The sequence below is a fragment of the Mesoplodon densirostris genome, chromosome 9 (assembly GCF_025265405.1).
Source record: "Mesoplodon densirostris isolate mMesDen1 chromosome 9, mMesDen1 primary haplotype, whole genome shotgun sequence".
Taxonomy (NCBI): Eukaryota; Metazoa; Chordata; class Mammalia; order Artiodactyla; family Ziphiidae; genus Mesoplodon; species Mesoplodon densirostris.
In genome coordinates this window covers 25481418-25507556 of record NC_082669.1, presented here as the reverse complement: position 1 = coordinate 25507556, position 26139 = coordinate 25481418, and the positions used below count along the sequence as shown (strand labels likewise).

The 26139-nt window shown below is 43.9% G+C and overlaps 1 protein-coding gene across 1 annotated transcript in view; it reads right to left on the bottom strand.

The window, feature by feature from the left end:
- Positions 1 to 2780: 2780 nt before the first annotated feature.
- The window catches only part of HECW1 (HECT, C2 and WW domain containing E3 ubiquitin protein ligase 1), a 249871-nt gene continuing 226512 nt past the window's right edge, over positions 2781 to 26139 (bottom strand). The window contains exons 22-27 of the mRNA XM_060108182.1: positions 17341 to 17439; positions 16538 to 16667; positions 11893 to 12039; positions 10191 to 10305; positions 7776 to 7974; positions 2781 to 2892 (exon numbers count right to left, since the gene is read on the bottom strand). Coding sequence (XP_059964165.1) covers positions 2781 to 2892; positions 7776 to 7974; positions 10191 to 10305; positions 11893 to 12039; positions 16538 to 16667; positions 17341 to 17439 — 802 coding nt within the window. The remainder of the gene's footprint in view (positions 2893 to 7775; positions 7975 to 10190; positions 10306 to 11892; positions 12040 to 16537; positions 16668 to 17340; positions 17440 to 26139) is intronic.

The following is a 26139-nucleotide window of genomic DNA, read 5'->3' as shown; positions in this document are numbered from 1 at the left end:
TAAAAAGAAATTTACACAAGGTAACAAATGGGTGAGATCTATCATGTCCATTATGAATTATATGATTTGGGGTGTTTGCACCTCCACCTGGTGAAATTAATAGCACAATCGAGTCCTATAGCTGTTTTGTTATATGTGTAAATATATATATACATATATATATAATGTTATACATAATTTAAAAATCAGCTTCATATATGAGGGAATATTAACTAAAGAAACATCATCTGGGACAAAGAGAAATAAAGATTTTTCCATAGAAACTGTCTGTCCTCCTCTTCTCTTTGTTTTCCTTCCTTAGGGATTCTGTGCAACGCTGTAATGGAAATTGGGACCCTATTAAGCACACTTCGCATTCTTTAAGGGACTCTGACACCAGTATATCTTTCTGGAATTGTATACTTTTATGAAATAGTGCTCCTGTGATGCTTTGTGGGATATATCTGAGCCATGGCATGGGGTGGGAATAAGGAAAAGTTAGTTGAAAACCACTCATGCTCAAGTTTTCTATCTATATATAACTTCTAGGCTACCTTGTTCCTTCTGTATGTGGGAAGAATAGTCATCAATTAATCTAATTAACAGATTAGTTGGATATTTGTGTAAATTGTGAAGCTCCCCGGGAGCAGGTTCCATCTTTGGAACAGCTTTCTCCCTTGCCAATGTTCTAATATAAGTACTGAAAAGAAGAACTGAATGCTTGGATTGAGTATTTACATACATCTAACACCAAATTCTAAAAATGAAAGATGTCCCCTGTACCAGAGATGCTATTCTATATAGGATGGTGAAACAATCTGCATCATCCTTATGTCCTGATTTCATAAATAGCAGCTCCACTGGAATCCATAACTTTCCACATGCTGAAATGTGTCCTGAATTTTACAGATCCCTCATTCTGTATTATGTAACTTACACATTCCATCATCCTATCTTGGTAAATATTCTTTTTAGACAACAGAAGGCCAGATTTCTGTAACATATATATTCCCTGATTGACAACATGTACACAGCAGCAAGGGATGCTGAGCATTCTAATTCCTACTAAAGGAATGTTTCCTTTTACAGTGCAGGGAGCACAATTAACACATTGTCTGGACACAGACCAATATGAGCACTAGACATGGCTCTGGATGAAATTAACTTTCCCACATTTCTCACATTTCTCCCTTGCTTAATATACTGAAGGACAACAATGTGACATTTCAACAGTTCTTTTCCCAGTGAAGAAAAACACTTTCATTAGTGACATATTTCAGACGACATGATAACAAGGCTAGACAAATAGCAAATGACCATCATGTTTGGGTTTATGGCAGATGTAATTGAGAGGTTAGGCTGTCCCTGGAGCCTGCAACTGTTGTTCTGAAAACACTACGTTTTCTGAGACGTCTCTTTACTGAATGCTAAAAGAAACTGGATCCCTATTTTGACACAAATCAGTGTGTCTTTGGGGAGTTAGGTCTTTGCTCCAGGAGGATCATTATGGAGGAAGGAGATGTATTATATTGCCCTTTGGGGGGCTAGGTCTTTGCTCCAGGGATGACTGCTACGGAGGAAGGAGATGTATTATATTGCCCTTGATCCTTAACAAGCACCATCGCTCTCTGCAGCTTCCGATTTAGTGTGGTCCCTGTGGACAATCAGATGCAAAGGAATTTGAACACCATGATGAAGGAAAAAGAAAAACATGAAAAAATGAAAACACTATCAAAGTTGAAATAAAAGTTTGTTTGCCAAACAGGTAATTACTTGGCTTGAACAAAAGTCATGAGATTATCAGGACGTTTTTCTTCCTCTGGGAAGGAGACCTGGGGCTAGATGGAACAAAGCAAAAGAAACAGTACAGAACTCAAGCATTCAAACCAACTGAATATGTCCTTCTAATATGCCCTAATGCCCTTCTCCTCTTTCTCTTGTTTGCTTCAACACGTTCTATACAACACAATGGGGGTAGAAGCCTCGTTGTTTATGCTACATAATAAGATCTCCTTCTTGGACTTGTGCACAAGTTTGTGCTTCTTGGGTGGTGGGTGTTCACGGGGGGTGCACCCCCTTCCCCTCCCGGGACTTGTCTGAACTCAAGTGGAGCCACAATCCCCACAACCATTGGGATGCCCTGTGTTGCATAAGCAGGAGGTGTTTTTCTTGCTGTTATTATTGGTTGGAAAGTGTAATATTTGCACCATATGTCTAGGCTAGTTCCAGGTGATGGGACCGATGCCACATACGAATCATGAGTTGAATGTATCAAAATTGTGGTGTTGCCACTGCTGTTTTTGGATGGATTGGATGCCCAGGCAAAAAGTAGAGTGGGAGGAAAAGAAAGAGTTGATCAGCTCCTATTCTGGAGTTTGTTGCTAGAAATTATTAAAAATGGTGGCTCTGCTCAGAAGAGATGGGTGTAGAAAAGCTTGGAATGCTTAATGCTCCAATTTCCCCTTAAATCATAGAAATGGAAGTAAACATTTATTACCATTTGGTCAAGTGTAGCATAACTTGCATTCATATTTCATTGTCAGTAGTGGAGGTATGTGGAGATATACACAGACCTTGAGACAGCTGTTTGTTTTTAAATATTGCATACAGGCTAGCAGTTCATTGAAAGTAGAGGAGATAAGCCTGAAGGTAAGATCTTAGAAGAAGGCAATGCTTCATGCACAGCTCATCAATCCTGATTTAGTTTGAAAACAAAAATCATGGAATACCAGAATCAAAGGAGAGTTGATTCAGGGAAAGGGAAAGGATGATGTCACTGGCCAGGAAAAGTTTTGAGTTCCTCATTCAAGTCCAAAGGTGCTGGTTTCTTCTACCGCCGTTAACAGCTTTTCATACAACATGGAGTACGAGGGATAAGGTGGAAGATCCAATCGATTGAAGCATGTGTGTGCCCTGAATGGGGGAGAAAAGTCTGGTCAAGGTGTTTGTTTCAATGGTACAACTGGCTTGGCTAGTTTGTTTGTTTCAATGGTACAACTGGCTTGGCTAGTTCTGTGATCAGTCTGAATCTGTGAATCAAAAGTGAATCTAAAGAGGGTAGAACCATGTTTTAGGACCACCATAACACACTTGCAAACTAAGAAGCACAGCCTTGCGTTTCCCTGGTGGCACAGTGGTTAAGAATCTGCCTGCTAATGCAGGGCCCACGGGTTCGAGTCCTGGTCCGGGAAGTTCCCACATGCCGTGGAGCAACTAAGCCCGTGAGCCACAACTACTGAGCCTGTACTCTAGAGCCCTAGAGCCACAACTACTGAAGCCCGCGTGCCTAGAGCCGGTGCTCCGCAACAAGAGAAGCCACCGCAATGAGAAGCCTGTGCATCGCAATGAAGAGTAGCCCCTGCTAGCTGCAACTAGAGAAAGCCCGCACACAGCAACAAAGACCCAGTGCAGCCAAAAACAAACAAACAAACAAACAAACAAATAAATAAATAAATAAAGAGAACCACAGCCTTCCAGACAGGAATAGACCAGTTGAGGGACTGGAATATCTAGAAACTGGAGGGGTGGGTTTGCATTTGGAAGCAAACCACGCTATACTAGCACTGCACTAGCAAACCAGCGACATTTTACAACTGAGAGATGAAGTTGGATGTGGCCAGCAAAGGACCATAATTAGTATTAGAGGACTATGTTCCCAAGTCTCCTTGCCCAGCTCTGGTTTCTGGGCCTCTGTAAACCCTGTGCATTGACCTAGAGGTGCCAATGGATGCCCTGGAACTCTCGAGATCCAATGCTCCATCAAGGCAGGTGTGATGGAGCACTGACAGTCCGACTCCTTTACCATTCATAGTGGGGCCTGCTTAACCTGAAGCAGAGATGCTGCATTTCCAAGAACAGCTGAGCTTGGGGGATAATCCTCTCTGGATGCCTGCAGCATCCCAGTGCCACCTGACCTGGGTTCTGCTTATTTTGTCATGTACTTCATCCTGCGGGCCCATCTATGTGGGCCAGTGTCTGGCCTAGACAAAGAATGGCTTTCCCTGCTATGTGCCAATGCATGGACCAGGACGAGACCCTGCTAACCAAGTTAAGAGGGGCAGAAAAATGCCCAGTGTGCTTTTGGAACAGGCTGAATTAGCCAGAGGCAGGATACGGGCAGACAGCATCTTCTTGGTTTTCTTTATCTAATCATTTTAACTGTCACTCCCAAGTGGAAATAATACAGGAAAAAAAAATCCTATTTAGAAAATAGTTGGGATCAGATTAATTCTGTAAAAGATAATTTCTGGGAACTGAAAATATTAGCAAATGGCCCCTCTTCAAGACCTAGTCTGAACACCCAGAGTTTCTTCAAGAGTTGCTCTTACTGCATTAATCTATAGGCCTAGTTAACTCTTAAATAAATCCTAGTTCGTAATCTAGAATGAATGAACACAATCAAATCACGATTTGTTTCCTCATTCCAAAGTCCTCGCTGCTCTCCACGTGTGGTCCTGACAGCACGGAGGACCTGCTTACTTCATTACCTGGGCACTGGACCCAGTGCTCCCAGGTGGGGTGGGGTTGTGGACAGAGTCTGGAACCAGGGTTCGGAAGACCTCTATTCTGGTCACAGTCCAGCCACTGACTAGCTTTATAACCTTGGGAAAGTCAACGAATCTTTCTAAGCCTCAGTTTTCTCACTTATAAAATGGGATAATAATACATATTCCGTGCACCTCAGAGGGCTGGTGTGAGGACAGCCCATAAATGCTCTTCGTAAACCGTGAATCATCATTTAAGCATCAGGGTCTCTTAATAATAATGCGACCACCACTGCAGTCATGATTTTAGGAACTGTGTCACCCTCATGGGGACCTCAGACCCTTGGCCTCTTCCACGTGACTGCAAGCAAATGAATCAGCCTCATCTCATATTTGTGAAGTTGATATTTTGGAACTCCACTGGATCTGTTCAGTTGTGTCGTGTCGGATTCCACTCTGTCGGTGTTATTCTAGGGTTCCAGCATTTTCAGATCATTTTGGATTTGGATGGTGCCCATCTCAGTACTACGTGTGATACTTCTAACCTGTGTCATCTACACAGTCGATCTCTCTGTCTCCTCGAGGTTTTCCAAGTTACCGATTAAAATGTGCACCAAGACAGTCCTTGGCCTGATGTATGGTTTTGCTGTGACGCTCCCTCGTCTGGGAGGCCAGCTGCCTTTCTAGAGGGAAGGTCTGAGGAGAATGCAGCTCGTCAGAGCGTGGGTTGCACACGGGGCTCACGGTCTCTGGGGAGCCCTGGGTCACCCCGAGGGTGCTCGGTGCTCCTGCTTGCCTCAGGCTTCTGTCACCTGCCATGTGGCCAGGCCAGGTCTTTCCGAACTACCATTATTGGAGTCCAGAGGTTATTTCTTTCTCTCCACACATAGGTGACACTTTCTATGTTCTTGGATCTTCAGAAAATGCACAAGGGAGGCTACTCAGAGGGTCATCTTTGCTGTCCCCTTAGAGGCATCTCAGCACTTGATTCCTGGGGCCCTTCTGGCCTACAGCAAAGTCCCCGCTTCCCCCAAGAACCCTCTCTGGGATTCACGGGGCAGCAGCCTTTCTAGGAGTGCCTTGGCCCAGATGTGCTGAGCCTGTTCATAAGCCTGACGTCCACCCTATAAGTTCTCTGTGTGGGTTGATAGGATCAATGCACATTTCAAAGCTTCCCAGAGCATATATGTAATTAGACTCAATCTCTGACCCCAAATGACAAAAGCAATGACTTCCCTTTCCTAAAGAGTAAAACAGACTCCTCAGCGGGGTCTTCTCTCCATGGCCCACCAAACTCTATCAACTGCGTCCCCTGCGAGTGTCACACTGGAGGTCTTGTCCTCCAGGCCAGCTTGGTGATCTTTCCTGAACACAGCTGACCCATCCCACCCCCAGGCTTTGCTCCTGCTGTGGCTTCAGCCCAGAATCCCCTCCACCCTTCCTTGCCCCTCAGGGCTCACCTAAATGCCAGCTTCTCTGTGTCATCGTCTCCTGTCAACTCAATCAGGATTAGGTCTCTGTTCTACACACTCACAGCATCCTGCTTTTACCTTCCCTTCTTAGTGCCCCTCTGATTCCACCTGGGGTTGTAACGACTTACCCTTCCACTCAGTTCCTCCCTAGACTATAAGCCCTTCTGGGCAGGTGCATTGTTGTAGCTCAGGCCCTCCTTCAGGTGCACAGAGGTGCTCACTACGAGAGAATCATCAAATGTGACTCAAATTCACTCCTCTAAAGTAAGAGCCAAATGTTTCCAAAAAACCTCATCCTCCAAATCTATCATTAAACTTGACAAATGGAAATCTTGCCTTTTTAGCCTTATTTTCTTGCCAGACTTCCTTCAGCAGGTTCAGTGCTCAGCAGAACCATGCAAATGAGCACTGAGGGTCTGCTGATCGAAGTGGGTGAAGCCAGGACTGAAAAGTGCCCCAACACTTTAGGCTGTTATTAACCAGCTGGGCATGCACTCTGCTTCCTGGGCCTGCTAATACTCACTGTCATCAGGTAAATTATCTCCGGGATGCTAGAAAGTCTAGGAAAGCTAGATGAAAATTATAGTTCAGTCAATCCTTCCACAATAGGGATTGAGCAAAGTGCCTGGGAGGCCACACAGAAATACAACTGAATTAAATACGAATCTTCTGTTATAATTAGAAAATATCACAGTAGAAGAAAATAATGTGGATCAATCTTATGTTTGCTGAGCAGGTTTTATTACTATAGTACCTAGACCGAAGTATCTCTTTAGTGCTCCTTATTTCACTGATGAGGAATATGCTACCCAAAGTGGCACAGAAAGGACCGAGGAAGTGTTGGGATGAAAACTCATGGTGCAGGGAATTCATTCCGTTAAATTGCCTGGAGCTCTAGTGCCTCCTTTTTTTGCATTATCTTACAATAATTTCATCAACAGCTTACTGTATAGAAGCCACTATAGAGACTGGAGATATACACGTGGTCTTGTCTGTACACAATTTGAAACATAGTAGGAAAAATGCAACATGTACATGCTTACTATTCCAGGGAATATCATGTGTATCCAGTGCTACAACACAGTGAGACAGGCTGGGACCTGGGATCCTTTACTGCAGTGCTTGCACCTGGACAAACATCCCCTTGAGCAACAGAATACAAAGAAACTCTTAGGGACTAAAAATAACTGCAGGCATGGGCAGTTAGGGGCAATTATGGACAATAAGATACAAAAAGGCCACAAACCAACTGCCATTTCTGAGATGTTGGGAGCAGAAACGGGGGACTGTGCATGATCCCTGCACACAGCACCACCAAGGGGGTGCGCAGAGCGCCGAAGCCTAGCCTCTGGCCCCACCCAGCCATCGGCCCCCACCCTCACCCCATTTAAGGGACCAGCTCACCACCCTGCATTGGGGGCGAGTCCCAGTAAACCCTTTCCTGAATTTGTCTGGCCTCTTGACAATTTCTGTTGATGAAAGAGTCCAAGAACCCGGGTGGGTAACAGTAGAAGTCCAGACACAGTGCTGGCAGGGCCACTTTGGACCCTCCCCCAGATGAGGCATTCCTCTTTAAATTAAATTGGGCTACGTAGGACGGACACATGGACTGTGATACCACTAGCCCAAGTACCATCAGTCATCAAAAAATCACTAAGAATATGGTCTAAATGCACCTCCCCGAGACTTCTCACCCACACCTTTCACTGATGACTCACAGAACAATCCTTTGGGTGGCAGGAAAGAATTCCACCCCAACGGATAAGTGCCCAAGCTCAAATAACAAAGCGTACTTGGCCGTCTTCGGCAGGTTTCCCAAAGGCGGGCGGGAGCTCCATACCTGGGGAGAGATGTAATTTTCCCCCATTTCTCTATGCAAAAACGCCGAAGCCCGTTGCTTCCTCGAAGGGCTGCAAAGCCTTCGTAGGGCACGCTTGACGTTCCCGTGACGAACTGCAGTAATCTGAGTCTCTGCTCATTGTTGAAACGTTCCACCGCAGCCCAGAACCAGCGGATCACGAGGTGCCCATCGTGATAACCTGAGCGGAGCAGGAGGGAGACCGAGAGGATGTGTAGAGGGGAAGAGGGAGTGGGGGGGGGGAGATGAAGTACACATCAGGTGTGCCAAGAACTGAAGAGCAGCCCTTGATCTGCTGATTTCTCTCCTGATGGCCTTGAGGTAGGTCTAAAACAATTTGTATAACTGACTCAAATTTAAAAACAAAAAGCCTGTTTAGAAAATAGGCACTTTATAAAAAGGCTGTATGCTGTGAGGGATGTCCTCAGAGATGTCTGCTTTCTATTTAAACAACTGGGACCCCGGGAGTCCTTTTCCTGCCTGATATAAATGTAGACAAGGAGTGACGAGGCTTCGTAGAGATCTTTGGGGCTCCGAAGAGACAAAGCTCTCTACGAATATGGTATTTCCTGGTATTGTCTTCGTTCTGATGTCTTAGCTCTTGGGACCCACATACTGTGGGGCGTCTAGGACTTAAGGAAGGCTGGAGGTGAATGTCAAACTTGGTCAACAGAAGATGCCGGGCTCTCCAAGTGCCCTTGGAGCCGCTGCTCCCCGATCAGCCCTGGGCCGCAAAGAGTTGGGCCCATGGAAGTCGTATGGGGCCTCTCACAGGACAGTAAGGAAACCAAGCTTGGAGCAATCACTTATGCTAAGGTAAATGATTCCCCACTGACTGCAAATGCACGAAACACTCAAAGATGCAGAAATCTATGTGGACTGGGGCAGAAAGAAGGAAAACTTCATAAGGGAAGGGAGGTGTGAGTTCAGCATGTGAAGGGTTTGTGTGAGTGCAGGAGGGGAAATAGAGAATGACAAGAATGAGGAATTGGGCTTCCCTGGTGGCGCAGTGGTTGAGAGTCCGCCTGCTGATGCAGGGGACAAGGGTTCGTGCCCCGGTCCGGGAAGATCCCACATGCCGTGGAGCGGCTGGGCCCGTGAGCCATGGCCGCTGAGCCTGTGCTCCGCAACGGGAGAGGCCACAACAGTGAGAGGCCCGCGTACCACAAAAAGAAAAAAAAAAAAAAAAGAATGAGGAATCAATATGCAGGGAACAGCAAGCCGACTAGACCAGCATAGAGGGGGTTCTGCTGAGGATTGAAGGGACCTTGCTGGGGCCTCAGAGGCCTTAATAGCTAGGCAGAGACATTGTGACTTGACACCTTAGGTCGGTGGCTTTCCTACCAAGCCAGGAAGGGGCTAGTGGTCCCACAGAGGTTTCCTCCTACACCGCTGAGTGTACCGGGGAGATAAAGCAGGCTTAGATGATGGGTCCCTTGTTCACCCTCTATTATATTGATAGGGGTTTCTCTGTAATATTTTACATGAAGAAAGGATTTTCAGCTTAAAGAACGTTCAAAGGTTTCTAAGTAATAAGGAGCTTGCTTGTTTTGTGGGGTGGGAAACGGCCTGATCAAAATAAATGATTCAGGAAGGCTGGTTTGGCAGCATGGAGGTGAATAGCTAGGAGGGGTTAGACATTAGATTTGGAGAGATGACAGTTAGAACCGTGTTGCAGCAAACCAGGATTGACGTGAAGAGGGCTTCACTTCTACAGGGAGCAGGACACACTTTCCTGCCAGCAAATGACCCAGCTCTGGAGATGGCCTGTGGATGGTGGCGTTCTCTGGAACGCATCTCCACCAAGTTATGCCAGAGACGACCAGCAGGGATTACTGTCACCCAAAGGAAAGTCTAGGTTGGAAGCTGGCAGAAGGCATGGACCAGAGCCTACTTTGCACACGTACTGAAGTAAGGCCAAGTTTTTTGTAACCTTCAAAAAGTGATATTATTTTATATTTATATTATCACTACATATGGAATATATATATGAACATTATTCAGCCATAAAAGGGAATACATACTACATGTTCATACTACAACGTGAACAAACCTTACTAAGTGAAAGAAGCTGGACCCAAAAGGCCACATACAGTATCATTCTATTTACATGAAATATCCAGCACTGGTACATCCAAAGAGACAGAATGCACACTGAGGTTTGCTGGGGTGGGAGGATGGGGGAGCAACTGCTTCATGGGTCCAGGGTTTCCTTTGAGAGTGAGGAAAACGTTCTGGAATTAGCTAGAGGTGATGGTTGCACCACACTGTGAGTGCACTAAATGCCACCCTTTAAAATGATTAATTTCATGTTATGTCAGTTTCACCTCAATTACATTTGTTAAGAAGTGACGGATTGTGTCCGTGAGAGCCGGTCAATAAGCCCCGCTCGCTCACCTCCCCGGTACTCAGCGTTGTTCTGCCAGTCAACCAGGTCGATCTCCGCCGTGCCCGCGATCACCAGCTCCAGTTCCCTGGCATCGAACACGGAGACCAGCCTCGAGTCCACCACCTGAAATCCACATTAGGCCTCAGCCTCCAGGCTCAGCCTCCTTGAGAGGTTACATTCATTATTATTTCTGTGGGTTAAGCTGGGAGGCTGACCATTGTTTACAACTTTTTCCCCCAATGTGCTATCAGGTTTAAGTTCAAAATCATGAGCATTTTGAGACACAACCCTTTCATGAGCTGGGAACTCAAAAAAGGTCTGCTGCTTTGCACTACTATGATACTCCCTCTCGGAATGATGTTATGAATTAGCCTGACTTGACCTTCCATAGTCACATTTAAGTTTCCAAATAACATTACCTTTTGAAGGCAAAACATCCAAGTCCCTGGACTCCTCTCCGCTACATAAAAGGATCCTCTCCTCTACATCAAACTAGGACTTATTTCCTAGGAATGGATGTTATATATTAAAATGACTGTCTTTTCCTTCCTCTCTCCCCTTACTTCCTGCCTTCCTCCTTCAAAGATCTGGGAAGATCTGCTTGGTTAGGGTTCTGAGCTCTGGCTTTACATCTTTTTGCCCAATGTATCAGGTACAACTGAACACCTGCAGTGGGTACCTCCTTTAATCAAACCAGTGGACCAGCCAGTCACCCACGCTGTTCTCCATCACAGCAGCAAAGAAAACCTTCCAACACCCAAACCCTTGTTTCTAAATTGCAAAAGTTTAACCATGTCAATTTTTGGTGCACACGAAAGCTAGAAGCTGTCACTGTCCTTTTTTTTTTTTGATTACTATTGATCTCTGATGCTTTTTTTAAAAAACTTTTTTTAATTGAATGAAAGATTCTTTAAATTCTATAGGGTTTATAATTTTCAAAAGTTTCACACACGTGATTTTGTACAATCCCATAATAAGTCACTGTCCTCCTGAGTTACCATCTCAGCATGGATCATGTGCCACAAAGTGACACTAGGAGCATATCTCCTTTTATTGTGTTTTGCTTTATTGCATTCTACAGATACCGTGTTTATTTTTTTACAAATTGAAGGTTTGGGCAACACTGCATTATCAGATGATGGTTAGTTTTTTCAGTAATAAAGTATTTTTTCAATAAGTTATGTACATTGTTTTTTTCTAGACATAATGCTATTGCACACTTAATAGACTACAGTATAGTGTAAACAGAACTCTTATAAGCACTAGGAAACCAAACAATTCATGTGACTCGCTTTATTGTGACATTGGCTTTATTGCCATGGTCTGGAACTAAACCTGTAGTATCTCCGAGGTCTGCCTGTGTAAGAAAATAAAAATCAAGCGAGAGTGGACAATGCCCTCCAGTGCCTTCATTTCACTCATTTTTATTTCACTGAGTGAAAGGAGATGCAACACACGCATGTCTTGGCAGGAGGTGCCATGTGTTTTCACAGGTGGCACAGCAGGGCCCCACCAATGCCAGTTTTGTGAGACCACGAGAGCTGGGCTTCCCAGAGAACTCTGACCCCTCACCCTCTATCCCCAGGAGGCCCTCTTTGCACGCTGGTGAATAGAGCTGAGCCCTCTTCCTGCCTTGCTCGTCCTCTCCCTTCTCCTAACAAGCTGTGTCGGGGACGAAGGCCTGGCATGCCTGCTGGGCCTGGGTCTCACCTCGTAGAAGCCCCGGACCAGGGCCTCGGTCTGCTGCACCGCTCCGCGCTCTACCCGCCACCTCACCATCCTCTCGATGTACTCTTTCTTGTTCTTTTCTGTCACTTGGGTGTTCGCTCCTCCAGACTTTAACTCCCTCTCCGTTACCTTGTGGGGAAACAAAGATCATGATGCTTGCTGACTCAGCTTATCTTGCAGGGAGACAGATCAATTTTAGGAGGATGAACTCTTCGCAAAAATTCCTCTTCACAAGCATTTGGCATCATTACCTTCTTGGTTCTTTTTCCTTTCCTGGAAGTTACTAGAAAGGTTCTGGTTGTTCTAAGCAGATACTTCAGTACCTTAGAAGCATTTTTGTTTTATAAAGAGGAAATGTGTTTCTTTAGCTCAAGAGGCTTAATAGAAATAAAAGAAAAATGCCCCTGGTTGTCCCTAAATGGACTGGAATGTCCTTATCCTATAGTCACATACTTGATTGCCCCAAATCCCAATTAGATCAAGTTCTTAACAGCCAAATTCTTCCCCAACCACAGCAGATCATTGGCAAGAAAATAGTGGAGGGTGGGAGGATAGTTTTGCAGCCAGGTATAAGAGTGGCTGAAGAGTGACAGCCTGACCTTGAGAAAGGAAACAGAGATTGAAGTTGCCACGTAGTATGAAGATTCATGTTTGTTAGGACAAGCTAACAAGAAAAGTGATGATCTGTGCTTTATTGTTTTGAAAGGCAAGAAGGCACATAACATATTAGACATTTTTATCAAAAAGTGTTGGTGTTTGAAGGGGATTAGCATCAGTTATCTTAAATTTGCTTAAGGGGTTCACCTTGCTGCTCAATGCTGTAAGAAAAATGAGGCGTAACTGTACTTAGTTACTGATTAAAATATATGTATATATTTGGCACTCATGGACAAGGTACTTAAACAAAACAGTTCACAGAATCTGCTGATTACATTTTCTTCTATCACTTGGGTGACTTGGGCAAATATGAAATACTTGCCAATTATAACAATAATTGCCACCCAAGATCCATATTCTTTGGAGCCTCTGGATTTTAGCTGCCCAGTTAAAGACTATTTCCTGACACTAAGTGTGTGATGTAATTAAATTCTGGCCAATAAGGTACAAGCGGGGGTGTTGTATGGCACTTTCAGGGGGCCTCCATAATGGGAGGGGCTATGCCCCTTTGTCCTGCTACTTCAGACACAGACGTGATGGTTGGGGCACTGTATGCATCTGGGTCATGAGTGCAGGTGGCCATTGTAGGGATTGCAGCCTTGGGTTGCCTGCCTCCACACTTTTATGTAAGAGAAAAATATACTGTTAGTTTCCGCAGGGTCACTGGGTTTCTTCATTAGCAGCTGAAACCTAATCTTAACGAACACACCCAGGAAAAGCCTATGGTGTCTTTCAGCTGCATCTGTCTGTCTGCTCTTCACTCTATAACTTGCCAAAAGAAGGGCTGAGACTCGATTTTCTAAAACCAAAATCATCGTTCTTGGTGACCTCATTTGAAAAGAAACAGGATCGTTGAAGCTTTAAACAGATGGATATTATTCTAGATCTATAACACATCCTTATTTTTATCACTGGGAACATTTTGAACCTTCTCTGAGTTGTTCAACTCCTATGCTATATACACCTGAAGAATTGATCTTTTTATTTTCAATGTTATTTTTCCCTCTAATTTATGTATTTATTCATTTGTAGTTTACTTGATTTCTTCCTGTGTCCATGGAATAAAACTTAAGTGCTATAAATGGCCATACAACGAAAAGCAAGTTTCTCTCCCACCTCATCTCCTAGCCATACAATCTCCCTACTTGGAGAAAATCACCCTTCCTTCCCTTCCAGGGAAGGGGAATGTATATACTAGGGATGCATACATGTATCAGTGTATACACTAGGGAATATGTATAGAGCATCTCTTTTCCTGTAAACGGTAGCATATTATACACACTGTTCATCATCATACTTTTTCAATTAAAAATACACCTTGACCATTGTTTCATACCAATTTAGACCTGTCTTATTCTTTCTTTGTTGTTGTTATACTACCCGGTTTATTGTTTATGATTTATATGTAAATGGATGGGCTGGGGTGTCAGACCACACATCCTACTAGCCCACTATTCCACTGTGTGAATGAATCATCATTTCTTTCACCAATGCTCTACTGCTGAACATTTAGGTTGGTTCGGATCTTTTGCAATTATCAACAATGCTGCAATGAAGATCCGAATCCATTAGTCATTTCAATTGGATGTGAATATGTCTGTAGGGCAAATTTCTAGATGTGGATGCTGAGTCAAAGGCGGGTGCATTTAGAATGAGGATAGATATCACGAAGGTGCCTTTCACAGAGGATGAAGCAAACTTCTGCTTACTCCTACCTACACCCCTGTAAAGAGTGCCTGTTTCTCTACACCATCTCCAAAACAGAATACTGCTAAGCTTTCTGATTCTTGACATTCTCATGAGGGAAAATGGTATTTCACAATGCTTTAATTTACATTTAAAAAAATAGTGAATGAGGGTGAGTATTTCCTTCCCTGGGAACTATCTACTTATATTCTTTGCTAATTTTCTACTGTGTTGTCGATCACTTCTTACTGATCTGCAGAATCTCTTCCTATATTGAAAGAAATAGCCTTTTGTCTGTTTTATGCATTACAATGTAGTAAATATTATGCCATTTTTACTTTATGTTGTATTTTTGCCAGGCGGTATTAAAAAAGTAATTTTAGTTGACTATCTCAATCTTTTCCTTTACGACTTTGACAGTTTGTGTCCCATCTATAGCAGCATTCCTTACTGCAAGATTAAAAAGGAAAATCCTGTCATTTTCATCTTTTTGTGGTATTTTTAAACATTCAGCTTTTTCACCCACGTGGAATTTATTTTAGCATAAAGCGTTAGGTTTGGGATCTAAAGGTTTTTTAAGATGGGTTCCCATTTGTCTTAATATATTTTGCTAAATAATTGTGCTTATTTTACAAATTTACCCTCTACTATAGGGCTAATGTAAAGGATGGGCTAAAAAGTAGTCATGCAGAGGAATAGTGTATTTTACACATTCCTTTGGTATACAGGAAGACAGTTAAGTGAATCGTATATTCTTGAACATATTTACAACATACAGTTGTAAGAAATAATTTTTTGTCAAATATAGAAGAGAATATTCTTCAGAGGTATGTTTACACACAGGCAATGTACCAGAACAGTGACATTTTCCAGGACCTGTCCAAGATGCTTGGTTTTTGTTTTTTTTTTTTGTGGTACGTGGGCATCTCACTGTTGTGGCCTCTCCCATTGCAGAGCACAGGCTCTGGACGTGCAGGCTCAGCGGCCATGGCTCACGGGCCTGGCCGCTCTGCGGCATGTGGGATCTTCCCGGACCGGGGCACGAACCCGTGTCCCCTGAATCTGCAGGCGGACTCTCAACCACTGCGCCACTAGGTAACCCCCAAGATGCTTGACTGAAGCTGTGGGTGATGGGAGGTCTGCAAGGTTCAGTGGGTAGCTCTCACCCATGGACTCAGCATGCCATCCACAGTCATGCAACGTACTTATAAAGTAAACCAGCTTAATTCTCACAACATCCCATGACAAATTACACACGTCATGGAACCTCTCGTAAATGATATTCTCAAAACCTTAATTGCTAACTCTGCTCAGGCTGTGGTTGATCTGATAAAACTGTAACCCAGAAAATTCAATGTTATATAAACACGGGTAGAAAAAGAAATGGGAAGCTTATCTTATTAAATAGTCCTGAAGTATATGCATTTTGGAGAAGTAAATATCTGGATGCTAGTGATAAAAGAAGTATTATTGTAGTTGCACAGATAAGAGAAATACCTTACAGATGTATTGCACAGGTTACAAAAATGCTTTCTGATCCATTATCACATGTGATTTTCAAAAAACTCTATAAACTAGATCCATGTCAAAACAAGAAAAAGAAGACATGGGGACCTTTAATAAAGGGAATAGTCCTCAAAGAATTATATCTTAAATGAATGACAGTCCTTGTTTTTAAACACAACATCCTATTACTATGTGATCCAGCAATCCCTCTTCTGGGTATACATATCCAAAAGAATTGAAAGCAGGGACTTGAACAGATATTTGTACACCTGTGTTGACACCAGCATTATCCACAATACCCAAAAGGTGGAGGCCACCTAAGCGTCCATCAACATATGAATGGCTAAACAAAATATGGTATTTACATACTATGGAATGTTCTTCAGCCCTAAAAAAGGAGACAATCCTGTCACATGCTATAATGTGGATGAACCTTGAAGATATTACGCCAAGTGAAATAAACTGGTCACGAAAAGACAAACACTGTATGATTCCACTTATATGAGGTACTCAGAGTAGCTAAATTCAGAGAGAGAAAAAGTAGAATGGTTGCCAGGGACTGGGGAGAGGGAGAAATGGGGAGCTACTGTCTAATGGGCACAGCTTCAGTTTTTCAAGATGAAGAAGTTCTGGAGATGGCTGCACAACACTGTGAATCTACGCAACCACACTGAATGGACTGTGCCCTTTAACGTGGTTAAGATGGTAAATTTCATGGTATTTGAATTTTCCACAGTAAAAACCAAAATGTCTTTTCCAAGACCCACATCTCACAAACCTGGCCAAAAACTTCTTCATTAACTGTGAATGTGAGGTCGAGGATGTCTGTGATATTGTTGTCCTTCATCCATTGCAAGCTCTGGTGGAATTCCTCATCCAGATATTCCAGGTCACTCAAATCACAGGGCCTGGGTATATTCAAAGGGAGAAAGGTAAACGGATTGTTTCAATAAATAGCTGCCCAGACCTCATGCCAAAATGTGGTTATGTCACTCCCGGCTAAAGTGACACAGACGTATTCTAACAATTGGATACTTTTGAATATACTGATGAATCTTTTTAGTTCATTCAGTAGTTTTTTATTGGAAAAGGAAATTTTAAAATGTTTACAATAATAAACACAAAACAATGATTGACTCAGGGGCTCTCCGTGGCCATTGGAGAAGAGTATCATTTGAAAATAACTAAATTATAGACAGATCAATCCTTTTTTCTTTTTCTTCTTCCAGTTTTATTGAGATATAATTGACATATGGCACTGTATAAGTTTAAGGTGCACAGCATAATGACTTACATACAAGGACAGATCAATTCTACTTAGTAGTTTCATGCAATGCTTGTAATGTTACTATATTTATATAAACTGATTTATATCTGTTATATGATGTTCTCCTATGCTTACATAAAATCTCCAAATGCATTTTTATTGGACTAAAAGGTTTATGTGATATCTAAGCACTCAGAAAAGTAAATCACCATAAACCTAACAGGAATGATTAGGGAAAAACAGGGACAAAAGGGTCAGAGGTACCAAAGAGGCCAGGCCTCTGGTCCCACAGGCAGGGCCGGGTGGACACTTACAGTCTCAGGAGTGCCTTATAGAAGGGCCTTGTGAAGAAAGCGTCCAGAAGGTACTGATGGATCAGAGCCAGGCCTAGGATTCGACCACTAAACCTGAACCTGGAACACAGACAAGGCAGAGCAACTGAAGGGCAGGTGGGAAATTACACTGTTAAATATTTTCATTTGTACTGTTATCTGATGTGTTTCTTCATAGTACTCATCTTAAGCTGCTTGAAAAATTTGCCAATTGATGACACAATGGAGGCACCCATTCTTCTTATTCTTTACCATAAACAATGGCTATGAACTTGGTATGTACTAAGGAACCCTCCTCTCCCCCAAGTACCCAAATAGAATCATTTTGCTGGAATCCTTTTCTCAGACCTGAGAGTATAAGGACCTAAGTGATGAAAACAGCTGGTGGAGGGGAATTCTGGGACCCTAGACAAACAGTCAGCATTAAAAAAAAATTATTTATTTATTTATTTTCTTTGAACACTTTTTTTTTTAACACCTTTATTGGAGTATAATTGCTTTACATTGTTGTGTTAGTTGCTGCTGTATAACAAAGTGAATCGGTTATACGTATACATATATCCCCATATCCCCTCCCTCTGCGTCTCCCTCCCACCCTCCCTATCTCACCCCTCTAGGTGGTCACAAAGCATGAGCTGAGCTCCCTGTGCTATGCAGCTGCTTCCCACTAGCTATCTATTTTACGTTTGGTAGTGTATATATGTCAGTGCCACTCTCTCACTTTGTCTCATCTGACCCTTCCCCCTCCCCGTGTCCTCAAGTCCATTCTCTACATCTGCGTCTTTATTCCTGTCCTGCCCCTGGGTTCTTCAGAACCTTTTTTTTTTTTTCAGATTCCATATATATGTGTTAGCATACGGTATTTGTTTTTCTTTTTATGACTTCACCCTGTATGACAGACTCTAGGTCCATCCACCTCACTACAGATAACTCAATTTCCTTTCTTTTTATGGCTGAGTAAGATTCCATTGTATATATGTGCCACATCTTCTTTATCCATTCATCTGTCGATGGACACTTAGGTTGCTTCCATGTCCTGGCTATTGTAAATAGTGCAAACAGTCAGCAATGAACCTGAGAATCTGAATCTAAGGATATGGAAAGTTTTCTGGACCATGCATCCTCACCTATTCGAGCATTCCAAAGATACCACCTGGAGGTCTAATGTGTGCCTGACCCTATGCTGGGAGGTGGGGGACTTGAGTATGAATCACATATGGTGGTCGTGCTCACGGTCAGTGGGGAGAAGTACGTGGAATCCCGCTGTGGTAAGCGGTAAGTGGAGCCTACATCGTCACACATGAAGAACAAGGTCTCTGCTGGGAGGAACTGATCACATAGACCTGGTCACCTCCAGATGTAAGGGCCTTCACTGATTTAAAACCTTGTTGGGGCAAACTGCTTCCTGGCAGTTTTGCTGGTGATCTGCCTAGCTGCATGCCACGGCTCCCGAGGGCTTGGTCCCATTGTTGCCCTGCTCCTAAACCAGTTTCCCGTCTGCCTGGTCTAGCACGCTGGTTCCCTCACCCTGTGTTCTGTCCATCCCTGGTGCCTACCTCCATGATTGGGGTCTCTCCTGTCTCTTCCTATCTAACTAGATTTTCACCTAAGCAGAGACTTAGCTGTGACTTTTCTCAGATCCTGCCAGTTGGAATTTCCCACTAAGCCATGACCTTTCATGAGGCTCTTTTTAGACTCAAAAGACTTTGTACTCTGTAACTGCTATAAAAATGGTTTAAATGAATAGATGATCAGAACCTGTAATAAGTGTAATCAGAAGCAGCACTTCAAATTGCCATTTTGGAAGGAGTCGATTCTTTTTGCATGAAGTAACATGTAAATATTATTGACTCCAGGGAGACCAGAGGCGAGTAGAATGTAAAGGTGCTAAAGGGGCACCGTGGATGGGGAGGCTCATGGAACAGCTGAACATCTTACAGTCCTTGAGGCCGGGGTACACCATAGGTGCTGCATCCCCCAGCGCTCCTTCCTGATACCCCAATAACTAACGGGTCCCCAACATGGCGGCCATAATCCTACGTACTCCATGCAGGCTTACCCACTCTAGTGGACTCTGAGGTATCACAACTGATGCTCCTAACATGATGTGGGGCTGTGGCCATGTGGTGGAGATGGTGAGACCACCCACAGTGGGAAGAGAGCAAACATCAACACAGAGGTGCCTGCCAAGAACCTCCCTCACTTAGAGGTGGCCCTGAAAGGCCTAGTAAAGAGAAGTGGTAATCTCAGCAGGCAGTAGTGTCTGCGGAAATGGAATAGATAAAAATATTACATGAGAATACTATTTTCAGCTCAATGTTAAAAAAGGGACTATCTCAATAAACTGTAAATTCTCCAGCAAAATACACATTCAAATCTATTCAAGAACAACAACTTAAATAGACAAATGACCATAGTGTAAACTAGAAAACTTTGAGGAAAAAGGACTATGTTCAAAATTGATGCTGGGACTGTCCATATATGGACAGAAAACACCCCTACTATTTAAATAGCTCCAGAAACCAGAAAAGGGTAGAAAACTTCTTACTTCATCATTATGAGCTACCATAACCACAAAATGGAATCTGGAAAAGAGTAAGGGAAAGGAAACTAAAGACATCTCACTTATACATTAAAAACATCATAAATAAAACACAAGAGAAAGTACCAGTCCATTCCCTGAATAATGCCAGATGACTAAGGATGTTTGATTTTAGGAAACTAAGGACAATTTACTATTAGGCATTCTATTATTAAAATTAATAATGATGTCAAGAGACAAAAATCATATGGCTTTTCTTTTCTTTTGGTTAGAAGCTGAAAAGTTACTTGAAAATATTCACCGTCTACGGTATCACTTATATGTGAAATCTAAAAAAATGATACAAGTGAACTTATTTACAAAACATAAATAGACTCACAGACTTAGGAAACAAACTTATGGTTACCAAAGGGGAAAGGTGGTAGGGAGGGATAAATTACGAGCTTGGGATTAACATATACACACTAGTATATATAAAATAGATAATCAACAAGGTCCTACAGTATAGCCCAGAGAACTCTACTCAGTACCCTGTAATAACCTATATAGGAAAGGAATTTGAAAAAGATTATATATATATATGTGTGTGTGTTTATATATATATATATATCTGAATCACTTTGCTGTATATCTGACAGTAATACAACATTGTAAGTCAACTGTACTCCAATATAAAATAAAAATTAAAAAAAAATGGGGTAAAAGGGGACCAAGAAAAAAAATATCCACTGTCAATTTCTGAAGAAAAAAAAATCTTTGTAGTAAACAAGGAATAGAAGAATACTTCCTTACATAATGAAGAACACTCATCTCAGCATCATATCTGACAATAAAAATACAGGATGCTGGTTACCACCACCCTTCACAACGTTCCATCTGTTCTAGTCACTGTAATTCATTACAAGTGAAAAATGGGAAACAGATTAGAAATAACGTTTATGGAATGCCTATTGGGCCAACACATATTATGTTATCTCATTGATCCTTGCTACTCTACTTTATGACTATGGTTATCTTCATTTTACAAGAAATCTAGGGTCAATAATTAGCCCCGGGCAAGTGGTACACTGGGGAAACTGACTCATACCTGCCAGAAGCCAGAGCAAGCCTTTTCCTTTGTGCCCAGTTTGAGAAGCTGGACAGTAGTGAGGTTAATCCTCTGGTCCAGGGGCCAGGCTTCCTGGTGTGTGACCTCGTGCCAGGACTTAACCACCTATTCTTCATTTCTTCTTCTGGAAAACTGCACTCTTCAAGTGATAACTATTATTATTTTATGTTGGCTTCCAATACCTCCTTGTGCTAATTAGGAATATTTTGATTCAAGTAACCTTCAACTAGTTTAAGCCAAAGGGGGAATTCATTATAAGGCCCTGGCAGTGTCTCAAGAAAGGCAGGGTCAGGAATGCAGTTGAGCGTCAGGTACTGGGGTGACTTCACCCTCCCTCATCCAGTGTCTCCCCTTACCTCCTCTCTGTGCATACCTGCTCCTTTCTTCTCTCTCACTGCCAACACTGCTCATGTTTTTCAGCCTGGAGTTCAAGCCCCTAGAGAGACCAACTTGACTTTCACTGACCTAGGTCCAAATTTCCAGCATGATTCCGTGATTGTCCCAACTCAGGTTGGACGTCCACCCTGCACCAATCCTGAGTGGTCAGGAAAGCAGGGTCTGGGGAGGAGTCTGGTGTCTTGCTCAGCACTTTGAAGCTAGGATCACTGTGGCTTGCCTCTCCACCAGGGGCTGGGATCAGATGGAGGGTGGCAGATGGGGCTGTTTTCAGCACAAGGACTGCAATGCAGACCACCCATTGAGAACTGTTTATTTGCTTTGAATGGGGTCAGGCATAAGATGGAATTTCTAAAGACAAAATTATATTGGTTTCACAGGCTGATGTGGGCAACGAGTAGGCCCTTGATACTTTTTCATAGCTGTGCAAGCAATCCATGCTAATGTGGTTTGCCTTTATATAAACACAGACAGGATGGCTCACAGCCAGTCGAGTACATACAGTAAAATATATTCCAGAGAGATGAACTATGATCTGGGATGTGTTTGTACAGAGCATAATACAGGGATTGTACAATTCAAATCCAAACAACAGCTTAAAAGGCAGAGATGGGAATGGAAAGCCTTTCCCAGTTGATGAATTGCCCTGACATTCTCACGAGAAAACATCTTCCAGTGCTTGTACATCTCCTTTATTTATCTCACCCAGCTTGAACAACTGCTTGCTAGGAAACTGATTGTGCTTTTTGTCAACATTGGTTGGAAATGTGTAGGAATTAGGAGATGGAAAGAAAGTCCTTTTCTTTAGCCTCTGGATTGGTCACTGCAGAAACTATCCAGATAATTTAAGCAAAACAAAACAAAAACAGTTTATATTTTTATTATTATTATTATTTTTTTGCAGTACGCGGGCCTCTCACTGTTGTGGCCTCTCCTATTGCGGAGCACAGGCTCCGGACGCGCAGGCTCAGTGGCCATGGCTCACGGGCCCAGCCTCTCCGCGGCATGTGAGATCTTCCCGGACCGGGGCACGAACCTGTGTCCCCTGCATCGGCAGGCGGACTCTCAACCACTGCCCCACCAGGGAAGCCCTCATCATCTAATTTTAATAGACTCCAAAGTATTTTATTTTCTGAATGTTCTATGCTTGGTTTGGCCCTTCCCACGCTGATGGAAACCTAAGTGGTTTTCATCTTTACACATCTGCTCACAGGTATTGGAAGGGGACAGCATACAGCCAGTCAACTCTGGGACCATGGGAGAACCTCTGAAATGGGCAGATGTCACTCTTCAAGCATCCTCATCAACACCTCAGCAGACATCTGGGAGATTAACTTGAGTTGCCTCGGATAAAAGCAACTGCAGCGGGCCGCCCTGGTGGCGCAGTGGTTGAGAGTCCGCCTGCCGATGCAGGGGATACGGGTTCGTGCCCCGGTCTGGGAGGATCCCATATGCCGCGGAGCGGCTGGGCCCGTGAGCCATGGCCGCTGGGCCTGCGCATCCGGAGCCTGTGCTCCGCAACGGGAGAGGCCACAACAGTGAGAGGCCCGCATACCGCAAAAAGAAAAAAAAAAAAAAAAAAAAAAAAAGCAACTGCAGCCACTCTGAGCTGTCCTAATGATGCTGAGGGAGATTACGGCAGGAAATCTGAAAGCAACCAATGTTACTGGCAAAGGTTTATCTCACTTCCATCTCGGTTCTGCACATTGCAGTGAGCGTTCAAAGGCAATGGAGTTTCACATATTTCCAACACATCTTCCCACCTGGTTTAAAAGGCCCAGCAAAGACTTGACTCTCCCCTTGAGAGGGTTACTGTTTGTTGATTCATTACTCTTTGGGTTGTTTGCCAATAATCCAAGAAAAGCAGTATAGTGGAGAGGACCACGTTGCAAGCTCTGATGTCAGGCTGCTTCGGTTTAACTCTTCTGACCTGTGTGACTTTGGGCAAGCTGCTTACCATCCCTGGGCTTCAGTTTACTCATCTGCACAATGGGATCATAATGGTACCTACTCTATAGGGCAACTGCTAAGATGTTGAAAGGCTTTGCCCAGGGACTAGTGGAGGTCAGTCTACCTGGGTGCTTATCCAGAGACTGGCATGCCTGATCCCTGCCGATGCAGGGGACACGGGTTCGTGCCCCGGCCCGGGAAGATCCCACATGCCGCAGAGCAGCTGGGCCCGTGAGCCATGGCCGTTGTGCCTGCTCGTCTGGAGCCTGTGCTCCACAACGGGAGAGGCCACAACAGTGAGAGGCCCGCATACCACAAAAAAAAAAAAAAAAAAAAAGCATGAGAATGTGGACTTGACCAGTGGACTAGCCTGCACTTTCCTGCTGTTGCAGAACTGCAGACTTCTGCTTTGCTTACAGACATCACTCCTGTATCGCAGTGCCTGGCTACAGGCGAAGGCACAATCCAGATTTGCTGAATTGAATTAAATCGAAAGTTATCATTTGGTTTGATTCCAGTGGATAAACTGTACAAACTCACTGAAAATTCCTGAAACATCATTTGAAGCTTGTTCGATGAGATTAATTGTTCACATTTCCAATATCTAGAGTAGGTCTCTCTCCCGAAAGATGGACAGAAAGACCAAACTGCAGAGAAGACTTGAGGTCACGGAGTCAATGTATGGGCGAATGTGATGAATGTTTCACACCCAGAACCTGAACTAGCAGGTCTCTCTCTCCCTTTCTGTCTCCCTCTTCCATCTCTCTAATGAAACTTTGTGTAGGAACATGTTTTAGCAGGAGGTAGGATGTAATGATTTATGGTGTACTTTTCAACTAATTCTTTAAACAAAAGCAGTTTGCATAATGGCAAAAAATTTAGCCAGGAAGTTTGGGAGAGGGATTTCTTGTCCACAGGTCAGATTTATGGAAGGGAAGCAGGATGGTTTGCCAACTGAAGAAAATAAAAGACCTAATTACACAGCATTGTAAATCAACTATACTTCAATAACATTAAAAAAAAAAGACCTCATTACTCTGGAAAGACATTTTGGATTGTGCCACAAAACCCTTTAAAAAGGCTTCTAGTTAATTCCTTTATATGAAAGGGATATAAAAATGGGATAACACCCTCATTGCAGTGCCCAGGCAACATTTCAAGTCTGAAAGGTTCTGCTGTGGTCTTTCTGGTAGTTTGATCACCTGGCATAAAACTTGTGCCCCTGATAATTGTCTCACAGTGTCCTTTCATTCCGGTGACCTTTTCAGGCTCTTCTTGACCTGTAAGCCATCAATCTCTCTCTGTATGATTCTTGGCTTCTGCATCTTTTCATGCATCACTGCTAAGCATCAGAGATACTCCCTGTACCAGCTTCAGCCTTGAGGAACCCAAAGCTGGCCCCATCTCTGGGCCTTCCTGCTTGGAAAGGGCATCAGACAGTGTATTATGGAGCTGTAAAGAGCTGGACACTTGGTGACAATGTGCTTGGCCCTGCTGCCTTTGGTGAGGGGATGGGGGACTGAGGCAGATACAAGAACAGCTGGCAGGACACTGAGGTTTGCTCAAAACCCGGCACACAGGCTACAGACCTTGATGGCTTCTTCCAAACACCATGGTATCCTCCGGAGCACAAACACCTTCAGAACCAGCAGTGCACTGGCAAATACCAGAGGCTCAAAAACATTTTGTTGGTCACTGAGTGAAGCCAGAGGGCTGCTAAAACTGCCCCCAGGCCTGAATGCCCCCAGACCACCATCACAATGGCCTGTCTCCCAAGCTGTGACTCTGGGACTGCACCCACCTGTGCACGGCCTACCTCCTGCAGACTGACAGCTGAGTTCTAGAAGGTTTTCTCTGTGGCAGTCATGTTCTCCATCCCTGCTCATTTCCGGCTCTTCCCCCATCACTGCTTCCCTGGCAATGGACCAGGACTTGCAGGGTTCAAGTCCTTTTAGAGGTCTTTGCGGTCCTCTGAAGAACAGAGCGAGTTCCTCAACTGTAGCACAGTTGACATTTGCTGTCCTGTGCCCTGCAGGGTGTTTCACACCCCCCCTGGCCTCTGTGCACCAGACGCCAGTACCACCCATCCCCCCAAAGTGAAGGTCACAACCTCCAGGCTTTGTGCTCCACTCTGCACATATCTGAGCAGTTTTCATCACTCCCTTAATTTCTAAGTGTGCCTTCCAACTCCACCAAACATCATTTCAGACTCCCGCCTAGAACTTGGGCTCTAGGTTTCTCTTGGGAAAAGGATGGGAGGGGAGAATAATTCCTCCAAAATGTACCAGGTTGTGTTATCCTTTCTGAGGGGATGATGTCTGATCTGAGTTAAGAAAAGGAGTGAGCTTCCAGGAGGAGGAGCATTGCAAGCTAGGGGAACAGCAATGCCAGAGGTGGGGTCATATCTGGTTTGCTTGAATAACAATAAAGAGGGCAAAGGGGCTGGACACCAGAGAGAGAATGAGAAGATGGGAGAACATGAGTTTGGAGACATTCCCCAGGAGACAGGTCATGCAGGGCTTGGCAGGCATGGGAAGGAGTGTGGATTGTATTCTGAGCGTGATGGGAATCCACTGGAGGTCTCCTGTAGGGCTGATGGGATGAACTGATTGATGTTGGGAATGACCACTCTGGATGCTGCAGGGAGAGAGGTGAGGCTGGCAAGCGTGGGAAGAGACACTCCCAGGAGACACCGCAGGAGTTTAGAGGCTCCTGCAGTAACCCAGGTGGGAGGTGATAGCGGATTACACTGGGGTAGTGGGGGTGGAGGTGATGAGCTCAGATT